This window comes from Bos grunniens, chromosome 17, assembly GCF_055505025.1.
Source record: "Bos grunniens cultivar Pamir isolate PY7600 chromosome 17, Bosgru_T2T1.0, whole genome shotgun sequence".
NCBI lineage: Eukaryota > Metazoa > Chordata > Mammalia > Artiodactyla > Bovidae > Bos > Bos grunniens.
Genome location: NC_141181.1, coordinates 42,932,910 through 42,947,072, shown reverse-complemented (window position 1 = coordinate 42,947,072; position 14,163 = coordinate 42,932,910). Strand labels below are relative to the sequence as shown.

At 38.6% G+C, this 14,163-nt stretch overlaps 1 protein-coding gene across 2 annotated transcripts in view; it reads right to left on the bottom strand.

Annotated features, from left to right (window-relative positions):
- Positions 1 to 14,163, bottom strand: part of LOC147355237 (uncharacterized) — a 38,234-nt gene that overhangs the window by 13,002 nt on the left and 11,069 nt on the right. The window contains exon 3 of one of the 2 annotated variants that reach the window (XM_086345961.1): positions 12,930 to 13,092. The exons of the other annotated variant lie outside the window; for it this stretch is intronic. Within the exon in view, the coding sequence (XP_086202087.1) occupies positions 13,045 to 13,092 (48 nt within the window). The 3' untranslated portion in view covers positions 12,930 to 13,044. Of the gene's footprint in view, positions 1 to 12,929; positions 13,093 to 14,163 lie in introns of those variants that run through there. 2 annotated transcript variants of the gene reach the window in all.

Below are 14,163 nucleotides of genomic sequence, written 5' to 3'. Positions count from 1 at the left end.
AGGTAGATTTATTCCTAAGTATTTTATTCTTTTCGTTGCAATGGTGAATGGAATTGTTTCCTTAATTTCTCTTTCTATTTTCTTATTATTACTGTATAGGAATGCAAGGGATCTCTGTGTGTTGATTTTATATCCTGCAACTTTACTATATTCATTGATTGGCTCTAGTAATTTTCTGGTGGAGTCTTTAGGGTGTTCTATGTAGAGGATCATGTCATCTGCAAACAGTCAGAGTTTTACTTCTTCTTTTCCAATTTGGATTCCTTTTATTTCTTTTGCTGCTCTGATTGCTGTGGCCAAAACTTCCAAAACTATGTTGAATAGTAATGGTGAGAGTGGGCACCCTTGTCTTGTTCCTGACTTTAGGGGAAATGCTTTCAATTTTTCACCATTGAGGATACTGTTTGCTGTGGGTTTGTCATATATAGCTTTTATTATGTTGAGGTATGTTCCTTCTATTCCTGCTTTCTGGAGAGTTTTTATCATAAATGGATATTGAATTTTGCCAAAGGCTTTCTCTGCATCTATTGAGATAATCAAAAGGCTTTTATTTTTCAATTTGTTAATGTGGTGTATTACATTCATAGATTTGCGTATATTGAAGAATCCTTGCATCCCTGGGATAAAGCCCACTTGGTCATGGTGTATGATCTTTTTAATGTGTTGTTGGATTCTGATTGCTAGAATTTTGCTAAGGATTTTTGCATCTATGTTCATCAGTGATATTGGCCTGTAGTTCTCTTTTTTTGTGGCATCTTTGTCAGGTTTTGGTATTAGGGTGATAGTGGCCTCATAGAATGAGTTTGGAAGTTTACCTTCCTCTGCAATTTTCTGGAAGAGTTTGAGTAGGATAGGTGTTAGCTCTTCTCTAAATTTTTGGTAGAATTCAGCTGTGAAGCTGTCTGGACCTGGGCTTTTGTTTGCTGGAAGATTTCTGATTACAGTTTCAATTTCCGTGCTTGTGATGGGTCTGTTAAGAGTTTCTATTTCTTCTGGTCGAGTTTTGGAAAGTTGTACTTTTCTATGAATTTTTCCATTTCTTCCCCATTGTCCATTTTATTGGCATATAATTGCTGTTAGTAATCTCTTACAATCCTTTGTAAAAATAGACTCAAAATGGACTAAAGATATAAACGTAAGACCAGAAACTATAAAACTCCTAGAAGAGAACATAGGCAAAACACTCTCCGACATGAGTCACAGCAGGATCCTCTATGACCCAGCTCCCAGAATACTGGGAATAAAAGCAAAAATAAACAAATGGGATCTAATTAAAATTAAAAGCTTCTGCACAACAAAGGAAACTATAAGCCAGGTGAAAAGACAGCCTTCAGAATGGGAGAAAATAATAGCAAATGAAGCAACTGACAAAAAACTAATCTCAAAAATATACAAGCAACTCCTGCAGCTCAATTCCAGAAAAATAAACGACCCAATCAAAAAAAAATGGGCCAAAGAACTAAATAGACATTTCTCCAAAGAAGACATACAGATGGCTAACAAACTCATGAAAATATGCTCAACATCACTCATTATCAGAGAAATGTATATCAAAACCACAATGAGGTACCATTTCACGCCAGTCAGAATGGCTGTGATCCAAAAGTCTACAAGCAATAAATGCTGGAGAGGGTGTGGAGAAAAGGGAACCTTCTTACACTGTTTGTGGGAATGCAAACTAGTACAGACGCTATGGAGAACAGTGTGGAGATTCCTTAAAAAACTGGAAATAGAACTGCCTTATGACCCAGCAATCCCACTGCTGGGCATACACACTGAGGAAACCAGAATTGAAAGAGACACGTGTACCCCAGTGTTCATCGCAGCACTATTTATAATAGCCAGGGCATGGAAGCAACCTAGCTGTCCAGCTGATGAATGGATAAGAAAGCTATGGTACATATACACTATGGAGTATTACTCAGCCATTAAAAAGAAGACATTTGAATCAGTTCTAATGAGGTGGATGAAACTGGAGCCTATTATACAGAGTGAAGTAAGCCAGAAAGAAAAACACCAATACAGTATACAAACGCATATTTATGGAATTTAGAAAGATGGTAACGATGACCCTACATGTGAGACAGCAAAAGAGACACAGATGTATAGAAGTCTTTTGGACTCTGTGGGAGAGGGAGAGGGTGGGATGATTTGGGAGAATGGCATTGAAACATGTATAATATCATATAAGAAACTAATTGGCAGTCCAAGTTCGATGCAGGATACAGGATGCTTGGGGCTGGTGCACTGGGATGACCCAGAGGGATAGTATGGTGAGGAAGGTGGGAGGGTGGTTCAGGATGGCGAACACGTATAAACCCATGGCAGATTCATGTTGATGTATGGCAAAAACTATACAATATTGTAAAATAATTAGCCTTGAATTAAAATAAATAAATTTAAATTTAAAAAAACAAAATATTTGAATACATTATCATGTAGTTATATGTCAACATGTTGGATAACCTAGAAGAAACAGACAAAAACCTAGAAACATACAAACTTTCAATACTGAGTCAATAAAATAGAAAACCTAAACAAACAAATTACTAGTAATTAAACTGAATCAGTAACAATAAAAACAACAACAATAAGCAAAGTCTTCACAGGTGAATTCTACCAAACATTTAAAGAAGGGTTAACATATATATTCTTCAAGTAATTTCAAAATTTGAAGATAAAGAAATGTTTCCATCTTCATTCTACAAGGCCTGTATCACCCTGATATCAAAACCATATAAAAACACTACAAAAAATTTACAGAGCAAAAGTTCATGATAAATTAGCTGGAATAGGATAAAGCTGAAATCAGGATTGCCAGGATAAATATCAGTAACCTCAGATATGCAGATGAGACAACCCTTATGGCAGAAAGTGAAGAGGAACTGAAGAGCCTCTTAATGAAAGTGAAAGAGGAGAGTGAAAAAGTTGGCTTAAAACTCAACATTCAAAAAACTAAGATCATGGCATCCAGTCCCATCACTTCATGACAAATAGATGGGGAAACAATGGAAACAGTGACAGAGGAGGCACCGAAATCACTGTGGATGGTGACTGCGTCCATGAAATTAAAACACACTTGCTCCCTGGAAGAAAAGCTATAACCAATCTAGACATCATACTAAAAAGCAGAGACATTACTTTGCCAACAAAGGTCCATCTAGTCAAAGCTATGGTTTTTCCCATAGTCATGTATGGATGTGAGAGTTGGACCATAAAGAAAGCTGAGCACTGAGGAATTGGTCTTTTTGAGTTGCAGTGTTGGAGAAGAGTCTTGAGAGTCCCTTGGACTGCAAGATCAAACAGTCAATCCTAAAGGAAATCAGTCCTGAATATTCATTGGAAGGACTGATACTGAAGCTGAAACTCCAATACTTTGGCCACCTGATGCAAACAACTGACTCATTGGAAAAGACCCTGATGCTGGGAAAGATTGAAGGTGGGAGGAGAAGGGGAAGACAGAGGATGAGATGGTTGGATGGCATCACTGACTTGATGGACATGAGGTTGAGCAGGCTTCTGGAATTGGTGATGGACTGGGAAGCCTGGCATGCTGCAGTCCATGGAGTCACAAAGAGTCGAACACAACTGAGCTGAACTGAACTGATTCATGATAAGCAAAAATCCTCACAAAATACTAGTAAATGGATTTTTAAAATGCATTATACATTATATTAACACACATATATGGAATTTAGAAAGATGGTAATAATGACCCTTACACGAGACAGCAAAAGAGACACAGATATAAAGAACAGATTTTTGGACTCTGTGGGAGAAGGTGAGGGTGGGATGACTTGAGAGAATAGCACTGAAACATGTATATTACCATATGTGAAACAGATCCTGTCCAAGTTTGATGCAGGAAATAAGGCACTCAAAGCCAGTTCACTGGGACAACCCTGAGGGATGGGATGGGGAAGGAGGAGGGAGGGAGGTTCAAGACAGGGGACAAATGTACACACATGGCTGATTCATGTCAATGTATTGCAAAAACCACTACAATATTGTAAAGTAATTAGCCTCCAATTAAAATAAATAAATTAATTTAAATTAAAAAAACATTAAAAGGATCATACACTGTAATCAAGAGGGAATTTTTTTCCGGGGAGGAGTGTATGTTTTAATATTTGATAATCAGTGAATTCCCTGATGGTCCAGAGGTTAGGATTTGGTTTTTTCACTTCCATAGTCCCAGGTTAAGTCCCTGATCGGGGAAATAAAATCTTGCAAGCTGTGTGGGATGGGCAAAATAAAAGGAAAGATCTGAAAACCAATCAAGGTGACATACCACATTAAGAAAACCAAAGGTAAAAATCATATAACCATCTCAATAGATGCAGAAAGAGCCTTTGAAAAAATTCAAATGACTCATTTGAATCATTAAAAATTGAGTCATTAATATCATTCTCATTAATATTAACATTCATTAATATCATTAAAAATTCTCAACAAAGTGGATAAGGAAAGAACATGTTGCAACATAATAAGGGTCATAAATGATAAACTCACAGCCCACTTCATTCTCAAGAGGGTAAAGCTGAAAACTTTTATTCTAAAATGAGAACAAGATTAGAATATTAGAATACTCACTCATACCACTTTTATTCAACATAGTTTTTAAAGTTATAGCCTCAGAAATCAGACAGGAAAAAGGAAATAAAGCATCCAAATTGGAAAGGAAGAGTAAAAGTGTCACTATTTATAGACTACATGATCTAAATATAGAAAATCCTAAAGACACAACCAAAACAAATCTAATCAATTCAGTCAGTTGCTTAGTCATGTCCAACTCTTTGTGACCCCATAAACTGCAGCACGCCAGGCTTCCCTGTCCATCACCAACTCCCAGAGCTTGCTCAAACTCATGACCATTGAGTTGGTGATGCCATCCAACCATCTCACCCTCTGTTGTCCTCTTCTCCTCCCGCCTTCAATCTTTCCCAGCACCAGGGTTTTTACCAATGATGGTTCCTCCCATCACCTAGCCAAAGTACTGGAACTTCAGCTTCAACATCAGTCCTTCCAATGAATATTCAGGATGAATTTCCATTAAGATTGACTGGTTTGATCTCCTTGTAGTCCAAGGGATTCTCAAGAGTCTTCTCCAACACCGCATTTCAAAAGTATCAATTCTTCAGCACTCAGCTTTCTTTATAGTCCAACTTTCACATCCATACATGACTACTGGAAATACCATAGCTTTGACTAGATGGACATTTGTTGGAAAAGTAATGTCTCTGATTTTTAACATGCTGTCTAGATTGGTCATAGCTTTTCTTCCAAGGCACGAGTCTTTTAATTTCATGGCTGCAGTCACCATCTGCAGTGATTTTGGAGACCAAGAAAATAAAGCCTCTCATTGTTTCCATTGTTTCCCCATATACTTGCATGAAATGATGGGACTGGATGCCATAATCTTAGTTTTTTGAATGTTGAGTTTTAAGTCAGCTTTTTCACTCTCCTCTGTCTCTTTCATCAAGATGCTCTTCAGTTCCTCTTCACTTTCTGCCATAAGGGTGGCATCATGTGCATATCTGAAGTTGTTTATATTTCTCCTGGCAATCTTAATTCCAGCTTGTGCTTCATCCAGACTGGCATTTCACATGATGTACCCTGCATATAAATTAAATAATCAGGGTGATAATATACAGCCTTGACGTACTCCTTTCCCAATTTGGAACGAGTCCATTGTTCCATGTCTGCTTCTAACTGTTGCTTATTGACCTGTGTACAGATTTCTCAGGAGGCAGGCAGGTTGTCTGGTATTCGCATCTCTTTAATATTTTCCACAGTTTGTGATCCACACAAAGGGTATGGTGTAGTCAACAAAGCAAAAGTAGATGTTTTTTTCTGGAACTCTTTTGCTTTTTCCATGATCCAGCAGATGTTGGCAATTTGGTCTCTTGTTCCTCTGCCTTTTCTAAATCCAGCTTGAACATCTGGAAGTTCACGGTTCATGTATTACTGGAGCCTGGCTTGGAGAATTTTGAGTATTACTTTTCTAGTGTGTGAGATAAATGCAATTGTGCCGTAGTTCAAGCATTCTTTGGCATTGCCTTTCTTTGGGATTGGAATGAAAACAGTTCTGTGGCCACTGCTGAGTTTTCCAAATTTGCTACCATGTTGAGTGCAGCACTTTACCAGCAGGATTTTAAATAGCTCAACTGGAGCTCCATCACCTCCACTAACTTGTTCATAGTGATGCTTGCTATGGCCCACTTGGCTTCACATTCCAGGATATCTGGCTGTAGGTGAATGACAACCTCATCGTGGTTATCTGGGTAGTTAAGTACTTTTTTGTATATTTCTTCTGTGTATTCTTGCCACTTTACTTAGTATCTTCTGCTTCTGTTAGGAGTAATAATAGAACTTCTAGCTTTATTAGAAGTAATAAAGAGTTCAATATAGTTGTAAGATATAAAACCAATATACAGACCTTTTTTGCATTTTTATACACTGGTAAAAAAAACCACTGAAAGAGAAATTAAGAAAACAATCTGATTTACAATAGTCCAAAAGAATAAAATACCTAGGAATCAATTTAACCAAGAAGGTGAAAGAAAGCTCAGTACTCTGATATCTATCAGAAACTGGAGGTGAAATAAATTAAATACGACAGAAATAAATTGAAATTTGCACCATGCTCTTAGGTTGGAAGATCCATGAATATAGTTAAAATGTTCATATTACCCAAAGAAATTACAGATGTAATGCCATCTCTATCAAAATATTGACATTTTTCACAGAATTGAAACTAATAATCCTAAAGTTAAGTGGAACCACAAAAAATCCAAAGCAATCTTAAGAAAGACAAACAAATTTGGAGGTATCATGCTCCTGATTTCAAACTACACAACATAGATATAGAGATCAAAACCGTGTGGTCGGTTCAGTTCAGTCACTCACTCGTGTCCGCTCTTTGCAACCCCATGAATTGCAGCATGCCAGACCTCCCTGTCCACAACAAACTCCCAGAGTTTACTCAGACTCAACTCCATCCAGTCAGTGATGCCATCCAGCCATCTCATCCTCTGTCGTCCCCTTCTCCTCCTGCCCCCAATCCCTCCCAGCATCAGAGTCTTTTCCACTGACTCAACTCTTCACCTGAGAGGGCCAAAGTACTAGAGTTTGAGCTTTAGCATCAGTCATTGCAAAGAACACCCAGGACTGATATCCTTTAGAATGGACTGGGTGGATCTCCTTAGAGTCCAAGGGACTCTCAAGAATCTTCTCCAACACCACAGTTGAAAAGCATCAATTCTTCAGTGCTCAGCTTTTGTCACAGTCCAACTCTCACATCCATATATGACCACTGGAAAAACCATAGCCTTGACTAGACACACATTTGTTGGCAAAGTAATGTCTCTGCTTTTGAATATGCTATCTAGGTTGGTCATAACTTTCCTTCCAAGGAGTAAGTGTCTTTTACTTTCATGGCTGGAATCACCATCTGCAGTGATTTTGGAGCCCCCTAAAATAAAGTCTGACACTGTTTCCACTGTTTCCTCATCTATTTCCCATGAAGTGATAGGATCAGATGCCATTATCTAAGTTTTCTGAATGTTGAGCTTTAAGCCAACTTTTTCACTCTCCTCTTTCACTTTCATCAAGAAGCTTTTTAGTTCCTCTTCACTTTCTGCCATAAGGCTGGTGTCATCTGCATATCTGAGGTTATTGATATTTCTCCCAGCAATCTTTATTCCAGCTTGTGTTTCTTCCTGTCCAGTGTTTCTCATGACGTACTCTGCATAGAAGTTAAATAAGCAGGGTGACAATATACAGCCTTGATGGACTCCTTTTCCTATTTGGAACCAGTCTGTTGTTCCATGTCCAGTTCTAACTATTGCTTCCTGACCTGTATATAGGTTTCTCAAGAGGCAGGTCAGGTGGTCTGGTATTCCCATCTCTTTCAGAATTTCCCACAATTTCTTGTGATCCACAGAGTCAAAGGCTTTGGCATAGTCAATAAAGCAGAAATAGATGTTTTTCTGGAACTCTCTTGTTTTTTTCCGTGATCCAGCAGATGTTGGCAATTTGATCTCTGGTTCCTCTGCCTTTTCTAAAACCAGCTTGAAGATCTGGAAGTTCATGGTTCATGTATTGCTGAAGCCTGGCTTGGAGAATTTTGAGCATTACTTTACTAGCATGTGAGATGAGTGAAATTGTGTGGTAGTTTGAGCATTCTTTAGCATTGTCCTTCTTAGGGCTTGGAATGAAAACTGACCTTTTCGAGTCCTGTGGCCACTGCTGAGTTTTCCAAATTTCCTGGCATATTGAGTGCAGCACTTTCACACCATCATCTTTCAGGATTTGGAACAGCTCAACTGGAATTCCATCACCTCCACTAGCTTTGTTCACAGTGATGCTTTCTAAGGCCCACTTGACTTCACATTCCAGGATATCTGGCTCTAGGTCAGTGATCACACCATCATGATTATCTGGGTTGTGAAGATCTTTTTTGTACAGTTCTGTGTATTCTTGCCATCTCTTCTTAATATCTTCTGCTTCTGTTAGGTCCATACCATTTCTGTCCTTTATCAAGCCCATCTTTGCATGAAATTTTCCTTTGGTATCTCTGATTTTCTTGAAGAGATCTCTAGTCTTTCCCATTCTGTTGTTTTCCTCTATTTCTTTGCATTGATCTCTGAAGAAGGCTTTCTTATTTCTGCTTGCTGTTCTTTGGAACTCTCCATTCAGATGTTTATATCTTTCCTTTTCTCATTTGCTTTTCGCTTCTCTTCTTTTCACAGACTTTATTTTTCTGGGCTCCAAAATCACTGCAGATGGTGACTGCAGCCATGAAATTAAAAGACGCTTACTCCTTGGAAGGAAAGTTATGACCAACCTAGATAGCATATTCAAAAGCAGAGACGTTATTTTGCCAACAAAGGTCCGTCTAGTCAAGGCTATGGTTTTTCCTGTGGTCATGTATGGATGTGAGAGTTGGACTGTGAAGAAGGCTGAGTGCCGAAGAATTGATACTTTTGAACTGTGGTGTTGGAGAAGACTCTTGAGAGTCCCTTGGACTGCAAGGAGATCCAACCACTCCATTCTGAAGGAGATCAGCTCTAGGATTTCTTTGGAAGGAATGATGCTAAAGCTGAAACTCCAGTACTTTGGCCACCTCATGGGAAGAGTTGACTCATTGGAAAAGACCCTGATGCTGGGAGGGATTGGGGGCAGGAGGAGAACGGGGCAACAGAGGATGAGATGGCTGGATGGCATCACTGACTCAATGGATGTGAGTCTGAGTGAACTCCGGGAGGTGGTGATGGACAGGGAGGCCTGGCATGCTGCGATTCTGGGGTTGCAAAGAGTCAGACACAACTGAGTGACTGATCTGATCTGATCTGATCTATTCTTTGGAACTCTGCATTCTGATGCTTTTATCTTTCCATTCTCCTTTGCTTTTTGCTTCTCTTCTTTTCACAGCTATTTGTAAGGCCTCCCCAGACAGCCATTTTGCTTTTTTACTTTTCTTTTCCATGGGGATGGTCTTGATCCCTGTTTCCTGTACAATGCCACGCACCTCCATCCATAGTTCATCAGGCACTCTATCTATCAGAGCTAGTCCCTTAAATCTATTTCTCACTTCCACTGTATAACCATAAGGGGTTTGATTTAGGTCATACCTGAATGGTCTAGTGGTTTTCCCTACTTTCTTCAATTTAAGTCTGAATTTGGCAATAAGGAGCTCATGGTCTGAGCCATAGTCAGCTCCTGGTCTTGTTTTTGCTGACTGTATAGAGCTTCTCCATCTTAGGCTGCAAAGAATATAATCAATCTGATTTTGTTGTGACCATCTGGTGATGTTCATGTGTGGAGTCTTCTCTTGTGTTGTTGGAAGAGGGTGTTGGCTATGACCAGTGTGTTCTCTTGGCAAAACTCTATTAGCCTTTGCCATGCTTCATTCCACATTCCAAGGCCAAATTTGCCTGTTACTCCAGGTGTTTCTTGACTTCCTACTTCTGCATTCCAGTCCCCTATAATGAAAAGGACCTCTTTTTTGGGTGTTAGTTCTAAAAGGTCTTGTAGGTCTTCATAAAACCGTTCAACTTCAGTTCCTTCAGCATTACTGGTTGGGACATAGACTTGGATTACTGTGATATTGAATGGTTTGCTTGGAAACGAACAGAGATCATTCTGTCGTTTTTGAGATTGCATCCAAGTACTGCATTTCGGACTCTTTTGTTGAACATGATGGCTACTCCATTTCTTCTAAGGGATTCCTGCCCACAGTAGTAGACATAATGGTGCAAAAAAGACACATAGATCATTGGAACAGAATGGAGTTTAAATATAAATCCATATTTTCATGGTCAATTAATTTACCGTAGAGGAGTCAAAACTATATAATGGGCAAAAAAACAGTCTCTTCAACAAATAATTTTGGGAAAACTGGACATCTACATATGAAAGAATGAAAGGAGACCACTTTCTTTTAACATATTCAAATCTCAAAATGGATTCAAGATTTAAATATAAAACATAAAACCATTAAAAGTCCTCGAAGAAATCACAAGCAGTACAGTTTGACATCACTCCTAAAAACATTTTTTTTTTCGTATCTGTCTCCTCAGCTTATGGCAACAAAAGCAAAAATTTAACAATGGAAGACAATAAGAAAGAATTTGCATAGTGAAGGAAGCCATCAACAAAATCAAAACGTAACCTACTAAATGGGAAAAGATATCTGCAAATGATATGACCAATAACGTGTTAATATCCAGAATATATTCTTAAAAATATATAACTCGATATCCAAAAAATAAATAGTACTGAACAATCTAATTTAAATTGGGCGAAAAACAGAATAGACATTCTTCTATGGAAGACATAGAGATGGCTAACAGACACATGAAAAGATGCTCATGGATAAAGAAGATGTGGTGTATGTATATATGTACACATTTGTAAGAATTCTACTCAGTCATTAAAAAAATGAAATAATGCCATTTGGGACAATATGGATGGAACTACAGGGTATTATGTTAAGTGAAATGTCAGACAGATAAAGTAAATACCATATGAATTGGAATATAATTGAGGAATCTAAAACAAAAACAAAAACAGATAAAGCAGAATCAGACTTACAGATACAGGGAACAAGCTGGTCATTAACAGAAGAGAGAAGAGTAATGGGTTGGGAGAAATAAGTGAAGGGGGTTAGGAGATATAAGCTTGCAGCTATAAAATAAATAAGCCAAGGGATGTAACATACAACATAGGGAATATAATCAATATCATAACATTGTATAATGACAGTTACTAGATTTATCATGATTATCAATTTGCAATTTATATAAATGTCAAACCACTATGTTGCACCTCAGAAACTAATATAATGCTACATGTCAACTACACGTCAATTAAAAAAAAATTAGTTTGCAGCCAGAGTATCATAGAAAGATGCTGGGAATGATGTAGTACCATAACATAGTAAGTAGTATTAGGAATTAGTTATATAATATAGTCAAAACATTTTAAAAGATTATTATATTCATAATTTTCATTAATATAGAATACTAAAGCTTTTCACCAACCTAGATAGCATATTCAAAAGCAGAGTCATTACTTTGCCAACAAAGGTCCATCTAGTCAAGGGTATGGTTTTTCCTGTGGCCATGTACGGATGTGAGAGTTGGACTATGAAGAAGGCTGAGCACCAAAGAATTAATGCTTTTGAACTGCAGTGTTGAAGAAGACTCTTGAGAGTCCCTTGGACTGCAAGGAGATCCACCCCGTCCATTCTGAAGGAGATCAGCCCTGGGATCTCTTTGGAAGAAATGATGTTAAAGTTGAAACCAGTACTGATGCAAAGAGTTGACTCACTGGAAAAGACTCTGATGCTGGGAGGGATTGGGGGCAAGAGGAGAAGAGGACGACAGAGGATGAGATGACTGGATGGCATCATTGACTCGATGGACGTGAGTCTCAGTGAACTCCGGGAGTTGGTGATGGACAGGGAGGCCTGGCGTGCTGCGATTCATGGGGTTGCAAAGAGTCGGATACGACTGAGCAACTGAACTGAACTGAAAGATTTTCAGTACTCAGCAAATCTATGTACTGGTAAACTCTATGTTTATATTTTATTTTTTTAATTTAAATTTATTTATTTTAATTAGAGGCTAATTACTTTACAATATTGAATTGGTTTTGCCATACATCAACATGAATCCACCATGGGTGTACACGTGTTCCCAATCCTGAACCCCCCTCCCACCTCTCTCCCCATACCATCCCTCTGGGTCATCCCAGTGCACCAGCCCCAAGCTTCCTGTATCCTGCATCAAACCTGGACTGGCGATTCATTTCTTATATGATATTATACATGTTTCAATGCCATTCTCCCAAATCATACCCCCCACTCCCTCTCCCAAAGAGTTCAAAAGACTGTTCTATACATCTGTATCTCTTTTGCTGTCTCGCATACAGTTTATATTTTAAAAACTACTTTCTGAAATGTCAGAGCAGCATTAAAATATCCCTAGTTCTTAGACAGACATGCTCTCTGCCAACTTTGCTGTATTTCCATCACGCCTCACCTCTCTTTTTCTCCTTCTCTGTTTTCAATTGTCTGTACACACACACATACACACATATACACATACGGATCTTGTATATGCAAAAATGGATTTCCATTATACTTAGTAAGAAACCTCCTCATACTATGTAGGACTTCAGGCACAATCCATTGAATGGCTTTGCCTTAGACCTGGATCGTGGTGTCACACAGGTTCAACACTCTGTGTGAAGCTTCTCCAGGATGTGTTGTTCTTTAGTATTCCATTTTCTGCATATTTGTCAAAGAGCCCAGGGACAGAATACCATGGCAGCATTCAGTCCTGGATTGTCCATAAAAATATTTGACCATAATATGTAGTGCAGATGAAAGCAAGAAGCCCTGGCAGCTACAGTAAAGCCTGTTGAAATGAGGCAGATCATAATTTTTAAAGAATCTCTGGGACACAGCTTCAAACAATGAGGTTTAGAAGTGGGTAGTTGGAAATTATAGCAACTGTGAAACCTCTTCATTAACCTTCAAGGAAGCTTCATCATTTTGAGCAAAGGCTTCAGGTTGTGGCACTCCTAAAAAGAAAAGTATGAGTATGCTAAGTAAAGAGAATATTATATTATCTCCCATTTTATTATGAGGTTACAGTGTCATGCATTTAACTACATTTATAGATCTTTATTGGAGAAGGCAATGGCACCCCACTCCAGTACTCTTGCCTGGCAAATTCCATGGACAGAGGAGCCTGGTGGGCTGCAGTCCATGGGGTCGCTAGGAGTCGGACACCACTGAACGACCTCACTTTCACTTTTCACTTTTATGCTTTGGAGAAGGAAATGGCAACCCACTCCAGTGTTCTTGCCTGGAGAATCCCAGGGACAGGGGAGCCTGGTGGGCTGCCGTCTATGGAGTTGCACAGAGTTGGACACGACTGAAGTGACTTAGCAGCAGCACAGATCTTTATTACCCATCACATTTCCCTCAAAAGTAAAGTGTAACAACAAATAGTCTAAGGCAAATGTACATTTGGATATGTAGATAATATCTGTATGCATGATAATATCTAATTCAGCAGAAAATAGTGAGGATCGGGTTAGTCTATTTAAGTGAATATTTTAGATAATAAACTTGAGGCTCTTTTAGGTACGAGGAATTTGTGATATTTCTCCTTTTCATAAGCAAATTATTATGTATGTCACCACATTCAAATGAATTTTTATTATAACTTAGATTTTTCTTAATCTGTCGATTGGTGTTAAAATCTATTTAGATATCTAGCAATATTTTTGAATGAATTTTATGTTGTCTACTGCACTCATGTGGAGTAGGAAATGGCAACCCACTCTAGTAATCTTGCCTGGAAAATTCTGTGGACAGAGGAGCCTGGTGGGCTACAGTTGGTGGCGTCGCAAACAGTCAGATACACAAAGGACTGAGCATGCATGCCCTGCACTCATAATGAATTATCCTTCTGTAGCATCAACATTTTCACTATTGTCCTTGTGCCTACTTCTGGCCACCCTCCCCACCTCTTTACTTTCAGCCCTCCTAGTCATTTCGTGGAATGATAAACAATGTCATCCAGCTATTTCAAAGTGTCACTTAAGGAGGCTTTCAAAAAAAAAAAAAAAAAAACAGGCTAGTAA